Source organism: Lathamus discolor, chromosome 5 (genome assembly GCF_037157495.1).
Source record: "Lathamus discolor isolate bLatDis1 chromosome 5, bLatDis1.hap1, whole genome shotgun sequence".
NCBI lineage: Eukaryota > Metazoa > Chordata > Aves > Psittaciformes > Psittacidae > Lathamus > Lathamus discolor.
The window spans coordinates 78,848,134-78,865,432 of NC_088888.1; the positions used below are offsets into that span (position 1 = coordinate 78,848,134).

A 17,299-nucleotide genomic window follows, 5' to 3' on the forward strand; every position below is an offset into this window, starting at 1 on the left:
CAGTAGAACTTACAATGTATTAACGATTTCATTATTTTCTATAGATGCAAAAAATATTTGAGAAACTTCCAGGATTCAAAGAAATCCACGTGTTAGGATTTAAGTAAGTAAGAAATTATTCTATTGGCTACTAGGATTCTCCTCCTCCTTCTATCCTTCCAATATGGATAGACGTAGAATAGTGGTGGGTGTATTGCTATAGACAAAAAATAGTTTTCTAGAAACAACGCAGAGACGATGTGGAAGGAAATGCAAACATGTTCCAAGCGAGACTATGAGGTTTTGAATTACTAAGTAGAACTAGTTTTAATTCCCTGACAGGTGAAGTAATCAATAAATCCTTTGAAATTGTTTGTTAGAAATATTGTATTAAGAACTTTCTTAAATGACAAAACAAAAAGAGCTAGGAGTATGATTATTAAGGTGGCTATTTTTTTGTGTGCATATTCTGTGCCCTTCATAGATCTCAGTGAAGGTGCCTTGACAAGAGAAAGTTACAGGAGGATCCATACTTACACACATAAAGACTTTTCCTATGGGTGTTTCCCAGGTGTCTCAAACAATTAAAATGATTTCACATTTTTATAACTTTGTGTTCTATCTCATCATTTCTTTTACTTTTAGCTTTCTTGTACGTTTACTGCTTATACAAGTTACTCTGCATTTTTTTCAATAGAGAATCTACAGGGAAAGTGAGAGGAGTCAAAACCTAGGTATTTTATATGGTTATGCTTCTAACCATATAGAAGCATAACCATAGATAAGAGCACATTATGTAAACAATCAAGGGAAAAACAAATTACTAACAGTAAGAGATAACAAAAATTGAAAGCTAATAAAGAGCAGGAAAAAAAGACATAAATTCACATGGGCTTCTGGCACAGCATCAGGAACATTCAGTGCTTTCAGTACTAATTAATATATGTTGAAGAACTTTCATGTTGCAATCCAATTTTAGACAGCAGCATACATCTTCCTAGCTTTTCTCTCTTCAAAATTGCTGGAGGAAAGGACAGAGAAAAGCAAAATAAAGTAAAAATTAGTTGCTTACATTTTTATTATGAAGTAACAAAACAAAAAAGTGGCTACTGCAGAACAAGCAGAGAAAATCTGTAGTAAAAACTTACAGTTACACATTGCAATAAATAACCTCCTGGAATCATAGAATCATAGAATAGCTAGGGTTGGAAAGGACCTTAAGATCCTCTAGTTCCAGCCCCCCAGTCATGAGCAGGCACACCTCATACTAGACCATGTTGCCCAAAGGCTCTGTCCAACCTGGCCTTGAACACTCCCAGGGATGGAGCATTTACAGCTCCTTTGGGCAACCTGTTCCAGTGCCTCACCACTTCAAGTTGTGACTTTAGGAGATCAGAGATCCAGTTCTGTTTAGTATCTTGAATTAGGAGCTGATATGAATGTACATTCATCAGTGTGGAAGACCAGGATTGTTTCCCATCATCTAGTAATTTAGTTAGCTCCTGAGAGTTTCAGATCAGCAAAGACAGGTGTCCATTCTCCCTCCGCCATATGGAGATGGAGAGTAGGCTGTCATTTTCACAGAGATAAAAATTATAGACAACACATAGAAGATAAATTGTCAAAAGATGTTTTTTGATGTATAACTGATTGATTTCCTGGTATACGTGAATTTATCTTTTTTTCTTTCTTTTGCAATCCTTTATCACACCCTCCATTATGTGATGAAATGAAGACAGAAGAAGGAGAAAGATGGGTAATTTGTCTGTGATTCATAATTAAGATTAATCATTTTATAGACTATTAAATGTCAATAGACACGTCAATAAATGTTTTTTATCTTGATGTAACAAACTAAATTGACTGTGTTCTGCTTACATACACAATCTGTGATATAAAGCAGCAGGGATAACTTTCACCTTAATCTGAAATGTTCATGTAATCAAATTTTGTCAGGATCCCTCTGAAAGAAAGAAGAGTGTTTGACCTAAGAAAATTCATGTACAGATGATTAAAGATCTCTATCAGTAATAAACTGAAAGTGAAAAGAATAAATAGGGAAATGATATTTAAATTTTCATTTTTGATCTGCTGCTTCCTAGTATTCCCATATACACATTATCTTCAGTAAGTGTGTAAAATTTGATTTGTTATCTCCACTATCAGTCCAGATAGAATGGCAAAGAGACCAGTTACTAGCTTAATGAAATGCAGGGAGTTCTTGACTGGTAATACTAACAGCTACAGAGCCTGCTGTTGCTTGAAAGTGCTGCTGAGGAATAATTTGTCTAGCAGTTGACAGAATTTTTAATTTGTAGATTAAAAGGAAGAATTATCTCATGCTTTTCCTGAATTCTTGCAATGTAGTACAAACGTAAATACATAGCACATACTATGTAAAGTGAGATTCCTCTCTATATAGTTATTTGATATTATAAAAGGCAACATAGTGGAATACAAATGTTTTACAATATACTCTTTTTTCATTTTAATTAGGTGAATTTAGGATTTATGTAAATTGGTTTATTAATAATGGGGAACGTTTGAGATTTCTGTTAAACAAGGGCCTCTAGAGAGAAGCTATATCCATTAATCTGGATTTAGAAAACTAACTGCCATTGTGAAAAGTGATTTGCTTGCCATACTAGCTAACTTTCTTGTTATTCTTCAAAAAAAGAGTAAAAAAAAGTCCCAGATGTGATAACGTTTTTGCTTATCTGTAGTTTTATGACCTGTCTAATCCCTTTTCTGCATAATTAATAGGTGATTATGGCTTCTACTGAAACCAGAATGCATTTATGACTGTTTGCACCAATAACCTGTGACTTCAAGTTACATTAGTATTTCTGCAGGTCCCTGAGTGGTCAGATTAAACTGGATTATGTTAGAATATTTTTATAATTTTCTTCAATATTGTAATTTTAATTAAAAATTATGCATAGAAAAAATAAAGTTTTAGGCATTACAAAAGTAATTTGAAGATGACAGTCTCATTAGAAAGAAATATATCTGCATTATTTGTACAGAGTGTAATATGTTCTGGTTACATATGTTTTTGTTTGTTTGTTTCTAAAATTCATCCACCACCAGTAACTGATTTTGCTGCACTGGGCATTTTTGCATCTTCCTCTTGCAGGTCAAGCAGCACTATAGCACGATATGTGGTAAACTTTGAGAGAGATGGCTCAGAAATCAGAAGCACAGCAGGTGATATCTCAACTATTGGATCTAATAAGGTTGAAAATGAAAAAATTCCACTTTCTCCAAAGGAAGAGAGGGAGATATCAGCAACTAAACTCACAGTAACAGACCTCCAGCAACTGGTTGCCATAGCACTCCATGAAGATCAGTCCCTGCCAGTGGACCTTGGAACACTTCAGTTTACTGATGGTCAGTAGGCAGGCTAGTGCCAGCCACAAGTTTCACCTTTTCAAACCAATGCAATTTCAATAAGGTCTCGTTTGCTCTCTAACAGGTAGTTTTCATTTGATGTATCTCATTCTCCTAAGTGTTGCAGTGTCCCAAGGAAGTACAGATCTAGGTTAAACTTGATAGCAAAATGTCTGTATAATTATACAGCCTAACTTCCAGTCATATTGGAGAATCTGCTTTTCTTTGTTGTTTGTTTAGAAAAGCTGGATATTTTGCATACTAACAAAAATAAGGGAGGGATGGGGAGTGAAAAATACTGTGTGTATTCACAGTAACACTTTCATTTCCCAGTCTCTTTTATGAGATAAGAAGTTATGGCTTCCTCTAACATAAATTTAGCTTTCTGAAAGCTAAGTCTCAATTGTAAGGAAGCCATCTAACCTCCCAGTGAAGTCAGAGAGACAGACACCTTAAGGAGCATTTGATGTCAAGCTAAAATCGGTAGTGTGAAACATACTATAAAACTGCATTTTGCTCTTCGAAACACAGAGGGAGTGTAGCTGGCTGTGAAGACCTCCAGCAGAAAATTGAAAGGCTTCATCCTGTTCAGTAATCCACCTAATAAATATCCCCATTTAGTCCACCAGTGATCTTTCTCAAAGCCAGCATAGCCCTAGTTTGGGGGAGGTGGGTTAAAAATGGGGAAAATAATTTAAAATATTTTTTCATATGTATATTTACCAAAACGATCTTAAACCACACACCAAATTGTAAAGTGTTCCATTTACAAACAGCAGCATTTTCTTGAAAAAAAAAATAACATTTAAATGAACTAATACCTTCAATTAGAATAAAATCTCATCTTTCAATGTAGATTAAAAGGCACAAGTAGAGGGGGGAAAAAAGTGGCTATAGAACACTTTAATAATAACAATTTTAATCAACTTTCCCCCACTAGTTATTTTTAATAACCAGTTTTAGAAAATAGCTTGCATGCAACTATGTTTAAAGAGCTTCTCTGAGAGGGTGAAGGGAACAAACAGGCACTAACGCCAAAAGTTTGAGTGTAGCAATGGTGTGGACTTTAGGTAAAACTGAATTTATGCTTAATGAACAACACAATAGAATGAGTCATCATAGCCCAAGTGGATTTAACCAAGCGCTTCAAACTTCAGCTGATTTTAAGTATTCATCCATGGTTCAGCTCTCTGCAGACCTATCCCATTTATTCTAAATAGAGGAGTACGAAGAATAACGTATATGAAGTTCTTGGTTTCCTCATCATTTCCATCTCAAATGGAAATTTATGCCTTTTTCTTCTTAGCATGGATTTTTAAAAGTAATTTTTTTATGGAGGACAGTTTTGATAATGGTTTTTACTGAGTTCGTTTTGATCAGTTTTCAGGGTGCCACTGCTGAGATATTGTGCACTATTTAATTTAGTTCCTTTTTTTTTTTCCCAGAATCTATTGGACCATCTAGTGATTTTGATAATGATATCCAGGCCATGGTCACGATTCCTCTGGCAGGCCCTGATTTGGTAAGTTAATGCCAGTTGGTATGTGTATTTATTTATTTCTCCATGAACTGAGGAAAAACATGAAATTCACAGAATCATAGAAGAGTTAGGGTTGGAAAGGACCTTAAGATCATCTGGTTCCAACCCCCCTGCCATGGGCAGGGACACCTCACACTAAACCATGCCACCCAAGGTTCTGTCCAACTCAGCCTTGAACACTGCCAGGGATGGAACATTCACAACTTCACTGGGGAACCCATCCATTCCAGTGCCTCACCACCCTAACAGTAAAGAACTTCTTCCTTATATCCAATCTAAACTTCCCCTGTTTAAGTTTGAACCCTTTACCCCTTGTCCTATCACTACAGTCCCTAATGAAAAGTCTGTCCCCAGCATCCCTATAGGCCCCCTTCAGATACAGGAAGGCTGCTAATTAAACACTGTTAAAATGTACATAAATATACAGAAAAAGGATCTTTTGCTAAAATACATATCTGCCTTTTATAATGTGGTAAAGATGAATGTTGTCTTGCTATACTGCAACTGAGGTATTGTTTAGAGCATTTACAGGTGAAAATTACTGCTTGATTATCTTTTCCTGTTGTAATTACCAAGTTTACGCTGTCTCACCAGTTCGCTAGTACATTTCAATGACAGAAAGAGAGCAATTGACAGGGACAGTGAAAGCCATCTTTCTTTGGCCATTTTTTATATTACAGGAAATGTGATTAGGATCACATGCCAAACATTTCATACATCCCATGACTTCATGCTGAGTTAGCTGTTTGCAAGTTCCTGTGGCTAAAGATTATTGGTGGTTTTAGCAGTGAAAGTTAAACATAATAATGACAGCCGCTTTTTTAAAACCTTTTCAGGAGGACTCCATGAGTGTGGAACTCCCGCTGGGCTACCCCAGCCCAGCAACAGTGGGCCAAACTGGAGATATCCTGTTCAATGAATTTACAACTGGAATTCCTGCGCTAAGTGGAGGCACCAGTGATCCTGAATACTTCAACAATTTTGTTTCATCTGAACCTGTGTTCCCTACCAAACCTTCCAGAGAACCGTTTCGGGAGAAATCTACTCCAGACACAGAAGGTATCTCTGCTGACCACCAAAGTTTCACAGTGCCTTTCAGTGCTCTGGGTAGCACTGGTAGTCCTCCAAAACCAGAGGATTCCTATTTGCCTCCTCCAGCAGATGATTCTGCTAGCAGTGACTTAATCACCGATGGCTATGAGTCTCCAGTGGAGCAGGCCACCACACTGGCAGTTTATACCACAAGTAGCTTTATCCCACCTAGTCTTCTGCAAGAGAAAGCTGAAGATACAACAGGACCACCTTTCAAGGAATTTGATCGAGATAATCTGTCTGGACAAGGTAAGAATTTTCTATAAAAGAAAGATTTTTCTATAAAAGAGAGTAGAGGAGATCCAGTTGTTAACACACACACAGTTCTCACATAAGTACAGTAATCATTCCTTTCAGCTGTGACAGAATTTTTTTATGGACCATCAAAAGTGAAAAATTTACATTTCTGATGCTTACTTGAGGAAAATCCTAAGGTACCTGACTTCAGGGTTGTCAAAGAAAAAAACAAACAAGCAAAAAAAACTCCAACAACTCAGCAACAAATGCCTAAAGATGAGGCATGCCTCGTACAGCATATTACGGCAAAAAATTCTTGTAGTCCTACTGATAAAAGCATATTATACCTTCAGATAATAGCATAGCATACCTGTAAATAACATTCATTATAACCGTGGAAAAGTCTTGCATTTGCAGGAGGAAAAAAGTTATAGGCATTTTTCATTGTGTTCACTCATTGGGTTAAGGATTTGATGTCATAAAACCCACATAAAGTCACATATCTATTTTGCAATTTGCTAAATAGCTGAAAAACCTTGTACTGTAACAGCTTCAAACGACTGAAGAGAAGCAGAGTCTCACCAAAAATGCAGAGCAATTTTTGGTGAAGATACTAGTTTTATTCGTTGTCTTCAGATCTAAAATTGTAAAGAATTTCCTTATTGTAATTTATTACAGTTACTGCCTCATTGTTTTTCACTGGATGGGAGGAAGGATATTGGAGATGGACCTCTCCCTGGCACCAGGGTTCAAGCTTGCTTGATTGTTTCTGAGTGAGAGTGTAGGACCACAGTTCGTTTGAGTCTTGTACAGGCTCTGATACGTCAGTTCAGAATGAAGATTACATTCTGTGTTATTAAATGATCCTCAGAGGTAATACATTAAATAGTTTAGTGAGTTTCAACGTCATCAGCAAATTGACCAAGTTGACCAAAGGAAATTCAAGCAAGTATTATACAAATGGAAAGTTCACCACTTACCTACTAATACAAATTTCTTCAATCTTTCTCATACAATTTGAAATGCAGTAAAAAAACAACATCAAGGTTTTTCTTTTTCCTAAAGCCATTGTTGCCTATGCCTACACAGCATGGAATTGTTTGTTTAAAGAGGTGTGGATCTTCTGTAACTGCATGTTTGCTCCTGTAAACACCTGGTACTGACCCTTTAAACACTATTTTAAGAAATTATTTGTTGCACATTTGGGTTGGAACCTGTCAATCTGCGAGACAGAACAAACTGACTAGAACTGTAAAAAAAAACCTCCCCAAAATAAGGCCCACTGCCTTGTTCCTCCTCGCTGAACCCAAGTTATGTCTAAAACAAGCACTACAGCACAAGAATTCCTTCATTATCTCTGCAGCTGAGTAGCAGGGAAAAAAATACTTGTTCCCTGTCTATAAAGAAGGGATACCTTATTAGCAATGACACAAAGCTGGAGTTCTTATATTCGTTTAAAACCTTGTAGTACACAGAACATACTGCACGCTTAACAGAAGAGAGAGGTTAAAAATCTACTTACTAAGTTTAGAGAAGAGTAAATCATGTATCCTCTCTAAAATTCCTGTACAGGTTTGTTGGGGTTTTTTTATTATTTCTGGCAGTTCTGAGTACAGCATTCCCTGGGGTTGTTTTTTTATTTCCCTAAATGTTGCATATTTCATAGGAGCTGATAGAATTTGATCTGGAAATTCAGGACTTGACAACATTTATGAGAGAGTTCTTATTAATGTCAACAATGTTGGTGATAATATGGTAAGCAAAATTCCTCACTATTAGGCACAGAATATTTCACTCTTTGTGCCTGGCTGCATTTCATAGCCGTGTTTCTTAGTAGCATCTTTTGAAACCCAAAAAACCAAACAAAACCCCACAAAACCCAAACTTTTAACTGTTGCTGGTGTGAAACAGCAGGAACTACTTAGGTCTGTATGAGCTTGGACAGAGGGTTAAAGTCTGAACAGCTGCCTTCACTTCTACTACATTAATCCCCAGCCATTTTCTCACCTTTCAGTTCAGAAGGTGGAGCAAATTTTCTTCATCACATGTTTAGAACTTTTAATTCACTCTTCTTTACCATGAAAGGAAGACATGGCTACAAGAAATAAGATGATCTGAGATTCTTTTAGGTCTCCCCATCAGCTATATTTCACAGATGGACTTTATTGCATCAGTTATCATGTGTGCAACTGTAGGCTGAACATTACTACAGACTCATGAACATTGAATGTCTGTAACCTACACCAACTACTTTAATTATGGCTATGTGAGGTCACTGATCAAAGCAATAAAAAAAATTCTTTTACAGCTCCTTAAAAAATAATCAGACTCAGCTTTGCACAAAGAAATAGATGCAAATTTCTGCATACAACATATAGGAAAAGGAAAGTGAAAAACAGGTGAGGGATGCAGAGTCGAACTAACAAGAAGTATCCTTCTAAGACATGCAGGATGGGATTTGTCAGGCTTGGGAAACCAGTTGGAGAAATGAGCCAGAAGCACCTGTGAAGCTTCTTTCATATGGTACTGTGCTTGTTCAGGACAGTGATGCTGTCTGTGGTGCAGGTAAAGAGCAGGCCAGTGAGGACTAAACAGCCATGCTGGCCAAATAGTGATGGCGTTTACTCTGCTCCTCAAAGTAGCCCAGAACTACTAGGAAGATGCTTTAAAGTAAGCCTAACCTTTGAATATCAAATTCTGTTTGAGATTTTACAATAGAATTCAGAGAGAAACCCCCTTACAGAAAAGTTCTGGAATGCTTGGATCAGATGTCGTGGTTTAAACATTTGACTATTCAAAAAGGTTTGCTGTAGCTCCGGCAAAATCTCAGCTCTTTCCATTTTTCATTTAAAATCACTGCAAACCTCTGCTTTTTTCTACTCTCTGAGTGGATACCTCTTCACTGTTCTCTAGCAGTCATCTTTCTTCTTCATACTTTTCCCCCTCTGGAGTTAACTCATCAGTATGGTTAAATTTCTTTTATGCCTCTGTGGTCTTCTTGTGATTCTACCTAAAACAGTATGACCATTCAGAAAGAAAGACACTTGTGTAATGTATTAGACAGATTGTTATTTCAAAAAACAATAACATTTCATCAGTAAAACAAATGCAAACAAATATATAAAGTGATAAAAGAGTTGATGAAGTCTGCAACAACAATAAATGATATAGCTCCATTTCCTAAACAGTAAGGAGAATTTTAATTTGAATTTGTTATAACTGTAGCTACTAAGAAATATACAACACAGGTAAATCTCCTGGTCCATCATGGAGGACGCATTATTTCTGGAGCAGTTATTCCAGAAGCATAGGACAAAATAAAGGTAGCAGTAATACACTTCAGCTACTCTGTTGTACTACATCTCAGTCTCACAAGCCTGGATCATTGTCGAGCTTTCCAGAAAGATTCTAAGAGAAGACTGCAGGGTGCGTCACAGAGGGTTTTTTTACTGTGAGAAACTTGACTGATAAGGAGTATATGGTGGTCACATTTCTGTATGTGCAACTGATAAAAGCCTCATTAATTTCTGTAATTACCCTCATGTATTCACACAGCCTTGTGTCATGGCTTCCTACTGCCCAGCATTTAATTCAGTTGTGCTCTCCTCACTCACTATTTCTAAGCAATCTAGAAAAACTGTTTTCTGGATGTTTGGGCATTCTTTCTGCATCTGGTTCATCTCCAGCTGCCTAAGCACCATCTGTACTTAGCATAGCCTTCTGTTTGGCATAACCAGCATTGTGATGGAAAAGAAAGTCCCATTACTTCTTTCAAGAACCACTCTGGATGTTCCCAGGATTGGAATTCACCCGTCCTTTGTGACAGGAAGACTGCAGTTTTTCCACGTCTATGGTTATACAAGGTAAAGAACTCTTCTGTTTCCCTGCATGTTTTTCTGCTTTCTTTATGTTTTCTTTGATCATAAACTGACAAGATTTTCTTAACATTCTCCCTCAACAGCTTCTCTCTGTGCCCTTTCACTTGTTGTTTGCTGCTTCAGATGTGCAAAGAATGCTTTTCATGGAGGTGCTGCTTCAGTCCGATGACTGGAGAAGTAAACAGGTAGGTGTAGTTATGTCATTTTCTCAAACATTATGTAAGATATTAACCTAAAAGTTATCTGTGAATTGAAGATGAGGCTGAATGCAAAAGTTTCATCAGGCCCATATTAAGATATGACAGATTGTGCATAGTGTCTTCCTTGTAGTGATAAAGTTGGAATAGCACACTCAGAATCCTACAGGTATCCCGGAGAGTCCTAGACGTATTGGAGTAAGCGACTAGTGTACAGCAAAGATGTAATGATAGCCTGCTGCTCAACTATCACCATGCTGGGTACAGCAGGAACAATGTGAATAGAACAAAACCTGCATCACATCCTCAAAACATAATTAAACATGCTAAAATGAAATGGCTAATCCAAGCAAAAATATACAAGAGAAACAGTGCTAAATATTCTCCCAATTTAACACATCACTTGTTTAAATTATTAAGCTATCCAATCACTTCAGTTTTAATTTAAAGTTAAGCTTTGCTTCCTTCAAATATGATTTCTTATACATTTCCAAATACAAGAGATAAATGTGTAAACATTAACCAAAACTAAAGAAATGAAATGAAACTTTATATGCAGTTGGTAACTCCAATGACTCATTGAAATTACTGTGTAAAGTACAGAAAACAATTTATTTTTCTGGCAAGAAAATTTGTTGATCCAGAGGCAAATTTGAGCTACCTGTATAATGAAAAAATGTAACACCTCATTCTCCACCTCAGTGTTCTGGCACTTGTTCACTTCTGTTTTTTATTTTTAAGCCTCTTCCCCAGACACAGACACACAGGGACCAGAGTCCCATATTCTATACACACACCTGGGGCTTTGCTCACGCAGCCATCACTGCATATTGCTAGTCAACGCCATTGTTTCTGCAATGAGGTTCTCATGAACCTCATGTGTCATTTTAGACTCTCAACGCTAACAATCCTTCAGTACTTGTTTCCTGAATGCTTTCACTTCTTCTATAATTAGCATTCCCCTGAGGATTGTCCCCTTCTGTGTTCATGTTATTTCTCTCCAAACTAATCACCTCCCTCCCTCCAATTTCACCATAATACTGGTGACTTAAAACCTATTCATTTAAGTAAGCTTTACATTGGTTGTAGGTAGCCCTCCACCATGAGTGAGATGTAACATATGTAATACAAGCTTTCATACATTTCAGTTTCAGATCCCATCTTGTGTTAAAACCAACCCTTCTGGCAGTGTTCAGAGATTAGATCTAAAGTGGAAAAACAGGAAAGTTCTCTTGCCTGTTTCCTATGAAAACAGGAGCAGCCACAAAGGCTCAAGACTCAGAGGAGAGGAGGGAAGGTGTGCTTGCCATCTGAGAACACTGAAAACCTGACAAGCCTACAAACCACCCATAATTCTTCTTCATCTTTGTCACCGTGCAAGAAGGAGCTCTCCTTTCAGGAGCGGCATGTAGCTGTTGCTGCATGTGGTCTAATTGCACTTTGTTCCAGAAAACTAATTTTCTTTAGAACTTCAGGGCTAGAAACTTCTTTGAGGAAGTTTACTGTCTTCAGACATGATTACAGTAATTCTAATCCTCTAATAAAAATTGAATATAAAAAGGACAGAAATAAGTTCAGAATTTGAAAATCCAGTATCACAAATAACTTTAATATATTAATGCCTAGAATAAAATTATATAAAAACCTGTGACCAATAGAGTAGTAAAATAATAAAAAATACTTTAAAACAAATAATACAGACTTTTGAGCTGGGGGAGGAAGATTACCCTTTGCCAGGTCATAAATGAATGAAACTAATTAAGTTTAGATGTAATGTAGTCCTGTTGGAACAAATATCAGAGCGGCACTGCTGAGAGTAACATGCCTTAAGTAATACACTTCCCTCACTCATTAATAATCCTTAGTCTTCCTAGAAATGCAGGATTTGAGAAATAATGTATTATGATCAAACAGTATTAAATATTTTATTTTCTATAATTATTACAGTTCTCGCTTGGGGGGATTCCATTTCCTTCCAGCTTAAGAAACTCCACCTGAGCTCAGCTTGGAATCTTTAATAGTTCCTTGTTAGCAGATAACTCATGCCACCTGTATTAGACTATTATAGGCAAGGTGTAACTTGGGTGCTCTGAATCATATCTCTAGATGGAGTTATATATCTCTATCTGGAGAGAGAGCTTGGTCTTCCAACTTTGCTTTTCTCAACCATATTTGAGATGACTCAACGTAATTGGCACCAATGCCAATATCTATTTAAGTTGTTTGTTCTGCAGTTTGAAAGATGCTGTAGTATTTAAAACCAACAAACAAAAATACATAAAAACCTTAAAAGGAGACAAATTTGTAATAATGTTTATACTAAATATAATAGAGTTTGCATTTGTGAAAATCTAGAATGTGCAAAACTCCTGCCAGGATAGATCTCATATATTTTCATATTTCAATTAAAAAAGAGGGCGGGGGGGAGGAGTGGGGAAATAAGTTCTGACTTCTGCTTTACTATAAAATGCATTCTTTCCAACAAGTTATTAACGTTGTTTTGTCAACGCAACTTTACAGAAAGGTATGTAGAGGACAGGACTAAACACAATTTAAAGCAGTGATATCTAGGTGTAAATTAGAATGATGTAGAAGTTTCACTTTCATTTTGTAGAGTGGTAAGATCATTATCTGCATCAGTAAGAACATGATTAAACCAACGCTGAATGCAGAAGATTCCTTTCTTGTTCATTTTATGTTTAGGTTTCCTTTCCATTCTTCCCCATTTGGTGGAATTTTTTTCTTTCTAAGTTGAAGTGTTGTAGAATATAATACTTGTGTAACTGTGGTGCTGATAACAGATAACTGAGTTTACAGTCAAAATTTTATTTATGGCCAAACATTCTTCTAATAACCATTTTTAATGCCATGTAATTTGGAATGATGGGCTTTCAAGCAGAGTAGCCTATATGATACTGCAAAGCTCCAATAAAAAAAGAGTGGCTTGAGGAGAACGAATGCCTGGAAGAGTCAGGACAGATCTTAAAGTGCTCATCTGATTACAAGATTTCAAAAGAGTCAAATCTTTTAACTTTCTAATGTCATGTTTGTCTTTTTTGTTTTTAGGTCCTTGGGTCAACAAATCACTTGAATTTATATCATGTGACTTCTATTTTGTTTTTACTGTTTTGCAAACTAATAAATTTCAGTACCACAAAACTGTCTTATGGTCCCATCACCTACAGAACTGTGCTCTTTATTTTTTCCTGTCACACAGTGGAGATAAATAGAGAAAGAGGCCAGGGATTTGGAGGGTACTTTCACGGCCGAAGGATAGGTACTGTAATCTGCCACATTTTGTTTCTAATTATTCTAAAGTAAAATGAATCAAAAATAATATTCCAGGTTCTCCATTTATGGTGCTCCAAAATCACTACAGTAGCGTGGAAAGAGTATTTCCAATGTTTAGATGGTTACATCTTTGTTTCCAGGTTTAGGTTATTTTCACACAGATTTCATTAGTTTAAACTCATGAAATAAATATTTGTTTCAAATTTAACTGTAGAACAATCAACAACAGCAATAAAAGCTGCTAATCCTTCTGAAGCTATGGTCTTAAGTGAGACACTTCTTATTCAGCTTTGATTCCACTGCTATGTAGACATGTATTAATATTTGCAAATTTAATGCCTCTCAATTTTCTTCTCTAATTCACTAATGTGAACACCAATGAAGTCCAGACTTCTCAGTTTAGCTTCACGTCTTAGTTGTTTAAGATATATTTTAATATAAATTTAGTATGGTAGCAAACTGTGCAGAATTTCAATGCAAAATAGCTTACAATAATAAATAACAGTCCCAGAGGTCTCTGGCATTTTTACATGTTTAAACTGTAAATGTACTTAGTAATTTCCTTCCTTCACAAGAGCATAATAACCCAGTTGAATCATTTCTTTAGCAGGGACTTTAATTAGAAAGCTGACTTTTAGAGCACTTGAGCACTAGTATGTCATTTTGTCTAACAATCTCAGTAGCAGATGAGGTAAAAGTTCTTACATGGTAAAAGTGACTTGTCATGTTATGGGAACAAGCTACCACTGCCCTACTGTCCATGCAAAGCATCTTATTATATACCTGTCTATACAGTTTTCTTGTAAAAAGCAGGAATACAACCTTATAATCCGACTTTAATTACAAGGGTGAATACTACTACCTAAAGCAATCAATATGGAATTACTGACTTTTCTTCTGCTATAGTCAGAGAAGTGCTGAGGCAAATGAATGTTTCTGAGTCTTAACTGAGAGGCAGAACAGTCATCATAATCAGGTGCAACAGCTGTTGAATTCAGGGGAGAAATTGTGGTGGGATAGTGGTTGAGACCCAGGTTTAACAGATTATTGTTGATTGTTTTCTGGTTTTCTGCAGATACTTCCATTGCATAGTTTCAGTGCAAAATGAAATCAAACACTGCTACTCAGAGTTCTGGCAATGCTTTAAGCACCAGCTATTCCTGTCTTGTTCAAAGTACTTATGTGTTTTTGAAATGCTGAAACCTCTAGAACTGCTGAAACAGGAGAATGCCAATGACAATTGTTAAAGCTTAATAGTCAAGTCTCTCAGTACATGAATTTGACACAGGTCTAAAATAAGCTTTCCCTGTTAATTGCATATCTATTGTATTTCCAGCTGTTGTGCTTAAATGACTGCTTTGAAGCTGAAAAATCTGGGGAAAAATTATATATTAACTATTTATTTCATTATTTCAAAGCTTTAAGGAAATAGGCTTACTCAAAAAACATGCAAAAACCTTCAATGAGAAAACTGTTAGCAAATAGCTAATTGAAGTAAAGAAAGTCCTTAACAGAACAGATAATGGCAAGGTGAATTATTATTATTTTTCAGCCATGCGTTGGCCAGTGCATGTGAAAATTATAATCAGAGAGAAAAATAATTTGTAATTGCACAGAAAACTGATATTTCAGAGGACTTTTACAGGTACAGTGTCCAAGCATGAAATTGTGAAAGGCAGACAGGTTGCTGACCGACTTCCATGAAAATGAAGGGAGCTTGCATTTCCCAAGAAAAGATGAATCAACAAAAATATTAACTCTAATTTCATAAAGGGAATTCTTTCTTTGTACTGAAAACTTTGTGTGAGTTGAGTAAGACCAGCTAATTTACACCAGTGAAGAGTTCATGGGCAGTCAGACTGTTGTGAGCTGCGTCATTCTGCTTCTCTCAGGCAGAATTAGCTGCACTGAGGGAGGAGTTGCAGGAGAGTAGAAGTAGTCAGGGCTTGACTTTGTCCTTAATGATTTACTCTAAATCTTTATGCATCTTTGAGGGACAAGTGAAGAATTCTTTGCTTTTCATTTCTTCAGTCATTGCAGAAGTGTATAACATTACTGACCTGCAAAAAAAAAAAAAAAAAAGGAATTGTTAAGGGTACTGATGTGAGACAAGGGCCATGTCATAACTCTGCGTTATTTGGAGCAAACACTCCAAATTAAACATACAGTCTGGTGCTCTGGCCAAACTACTCAGCTAAGCATGAGTCAGTAAAAGAGGCTACCCAGTTTTACCAAACAGAAGGTGAGCCTTGATGCCAGTGTGCAAAGCCCAGCTAAAGCACCCTTGAAAGATTCTTTCATAATTAACACAGACAAGAGAATAGCAAGCTGTAGTTGCTCAACACCCTGAATTCACAGTATTTTAGCTTTTCAGGTATTCATTTTGCGAATTTTATGTTATCCTCTTAGTTTTCAGAGTGTCAGGTAGAACTGAATTGTTCTGAGAATAATGAGAGAAGATTATCGTTACTAAGTAGTATTTTATCCTCTTGTGACAGCATGTCAGAATGACATTTATTGCACCTTTGGTGGTGAGAACATGATGATAAAGCACAGCTGCAAGATAAGAAAATCTTCAGAATTTCTTGTTTAAGTTACACAGGGTGCTACACAAGTAGAGCTAGCGCTGCAGCTATGGGGCTGTCCTGCGAAAAAACAGGCTCCTCAAAAAGTGTCAGCAAGGATGCTAAGGAAAAAAGGTAGAGAGATATAAGAAATTTTAGGACTGGAGATGAAGAAGAGAAGGAGTTCACTCCCAGTGGACTGAGATTCACCGGAGTCAGTGGAGAAAAAGGTCTGTTGGTTTTACTGGACACTGAACTTGGCACATGGAGAGCTCATATTGACAGACAGAATGACAGCCGTAGATCAGTCTGGCTCTTCTGCCTTGGTTTTACAGTTAAAAAGACAAAGTTAATAATTATGTACTGCAAGACATTTGTTGTGACATGCTGCCTTAATGAGACTCTTAATTCTCTTAATCCCCATCTTACTTGTGTCCTAGTTAAAAATGAAAGACCTTAAACACAAATTCAGCACTTCATCTATTTGTTTGTACACAACAGTACTGCATTCAGGGATTTGTGGCATTTCAGGCACCAACAAAATATGTAGATTTGAATCCAGCTGCTTGATGTACCAGTCCATCTGGTATTTATATCAGTGTAGCTGCCGATAAGGAGATTCTCACCCTGCATTAGGGACCAGTCTCTTCGTTGCACACTTTTTCCCTTGTTAGTTATTTGCTTCAGCCAGCATATATATAAATATATATATGCATATCGCAATACTGTAACCTTCATATACAGAACAATATTTGTCAGTGGACTGAAAATTTTTCTATTGTCAATAGGAAATGTCAATGCTTATTAAGCTCATGAGTGAAATGAAATACCAGGACCTCTTAATACATAATCTTCTGGGCCTGCTTATTAACACAAACCCATTAGAAAAATGTCTCATGACAATTTGACCTTTCCCAACAATAACTCCTTATTCATGGTCAATTATAAAAGGTTTCCTCACTTTAAAAAAATGTAAGAGGACCAACTAATTAGGTACCTGAAATGAAATAAAGCTGTTGAAATGGCAGTTGATTCTTTCTGATAAGTCAAACCTATGTATTTTACTCCCTCCTCTGGGAATAAATGCTTGCATGCAGCACTCTTTTTAGAAATATCAAATATAGCAATGCA

General features: G+C 36.5%; 1 protein-coding gene across 1 annotated transcript in view; it reads left to right on the top strand.

The window, feature by feature from the left end:
- The window catches only part of IMPG1 (interphotoreceptor matrix proteoglycan 1), a 60,546-nt gene that overhangs the window by 25,126 nt on the left and 18,121 nt on the right, over positions 1-17,299 (top strand). Inside the window, exons 8-12 of the mRNA XM_065681394.1 lie at positions 45-103; positions 1,715-1,735; positions 3,116-3,369; positions 4,815-4,891; positions 5,746-6,250. Coding sequence (XP_065537466.1) covers positions 45-103; positions 1,715-1,735; positions 3,116-3,369; positions 4,815-4,891; positions 5,746-6,250 — 916 coding nt within the window. The remainder of the gene's footprint in view (positions 1-44; positions 104-1,714; positions 1,736-3,115; positions 3,370-4,814; positions 4,892-5,745; positions 6,251-17,299) is intronic.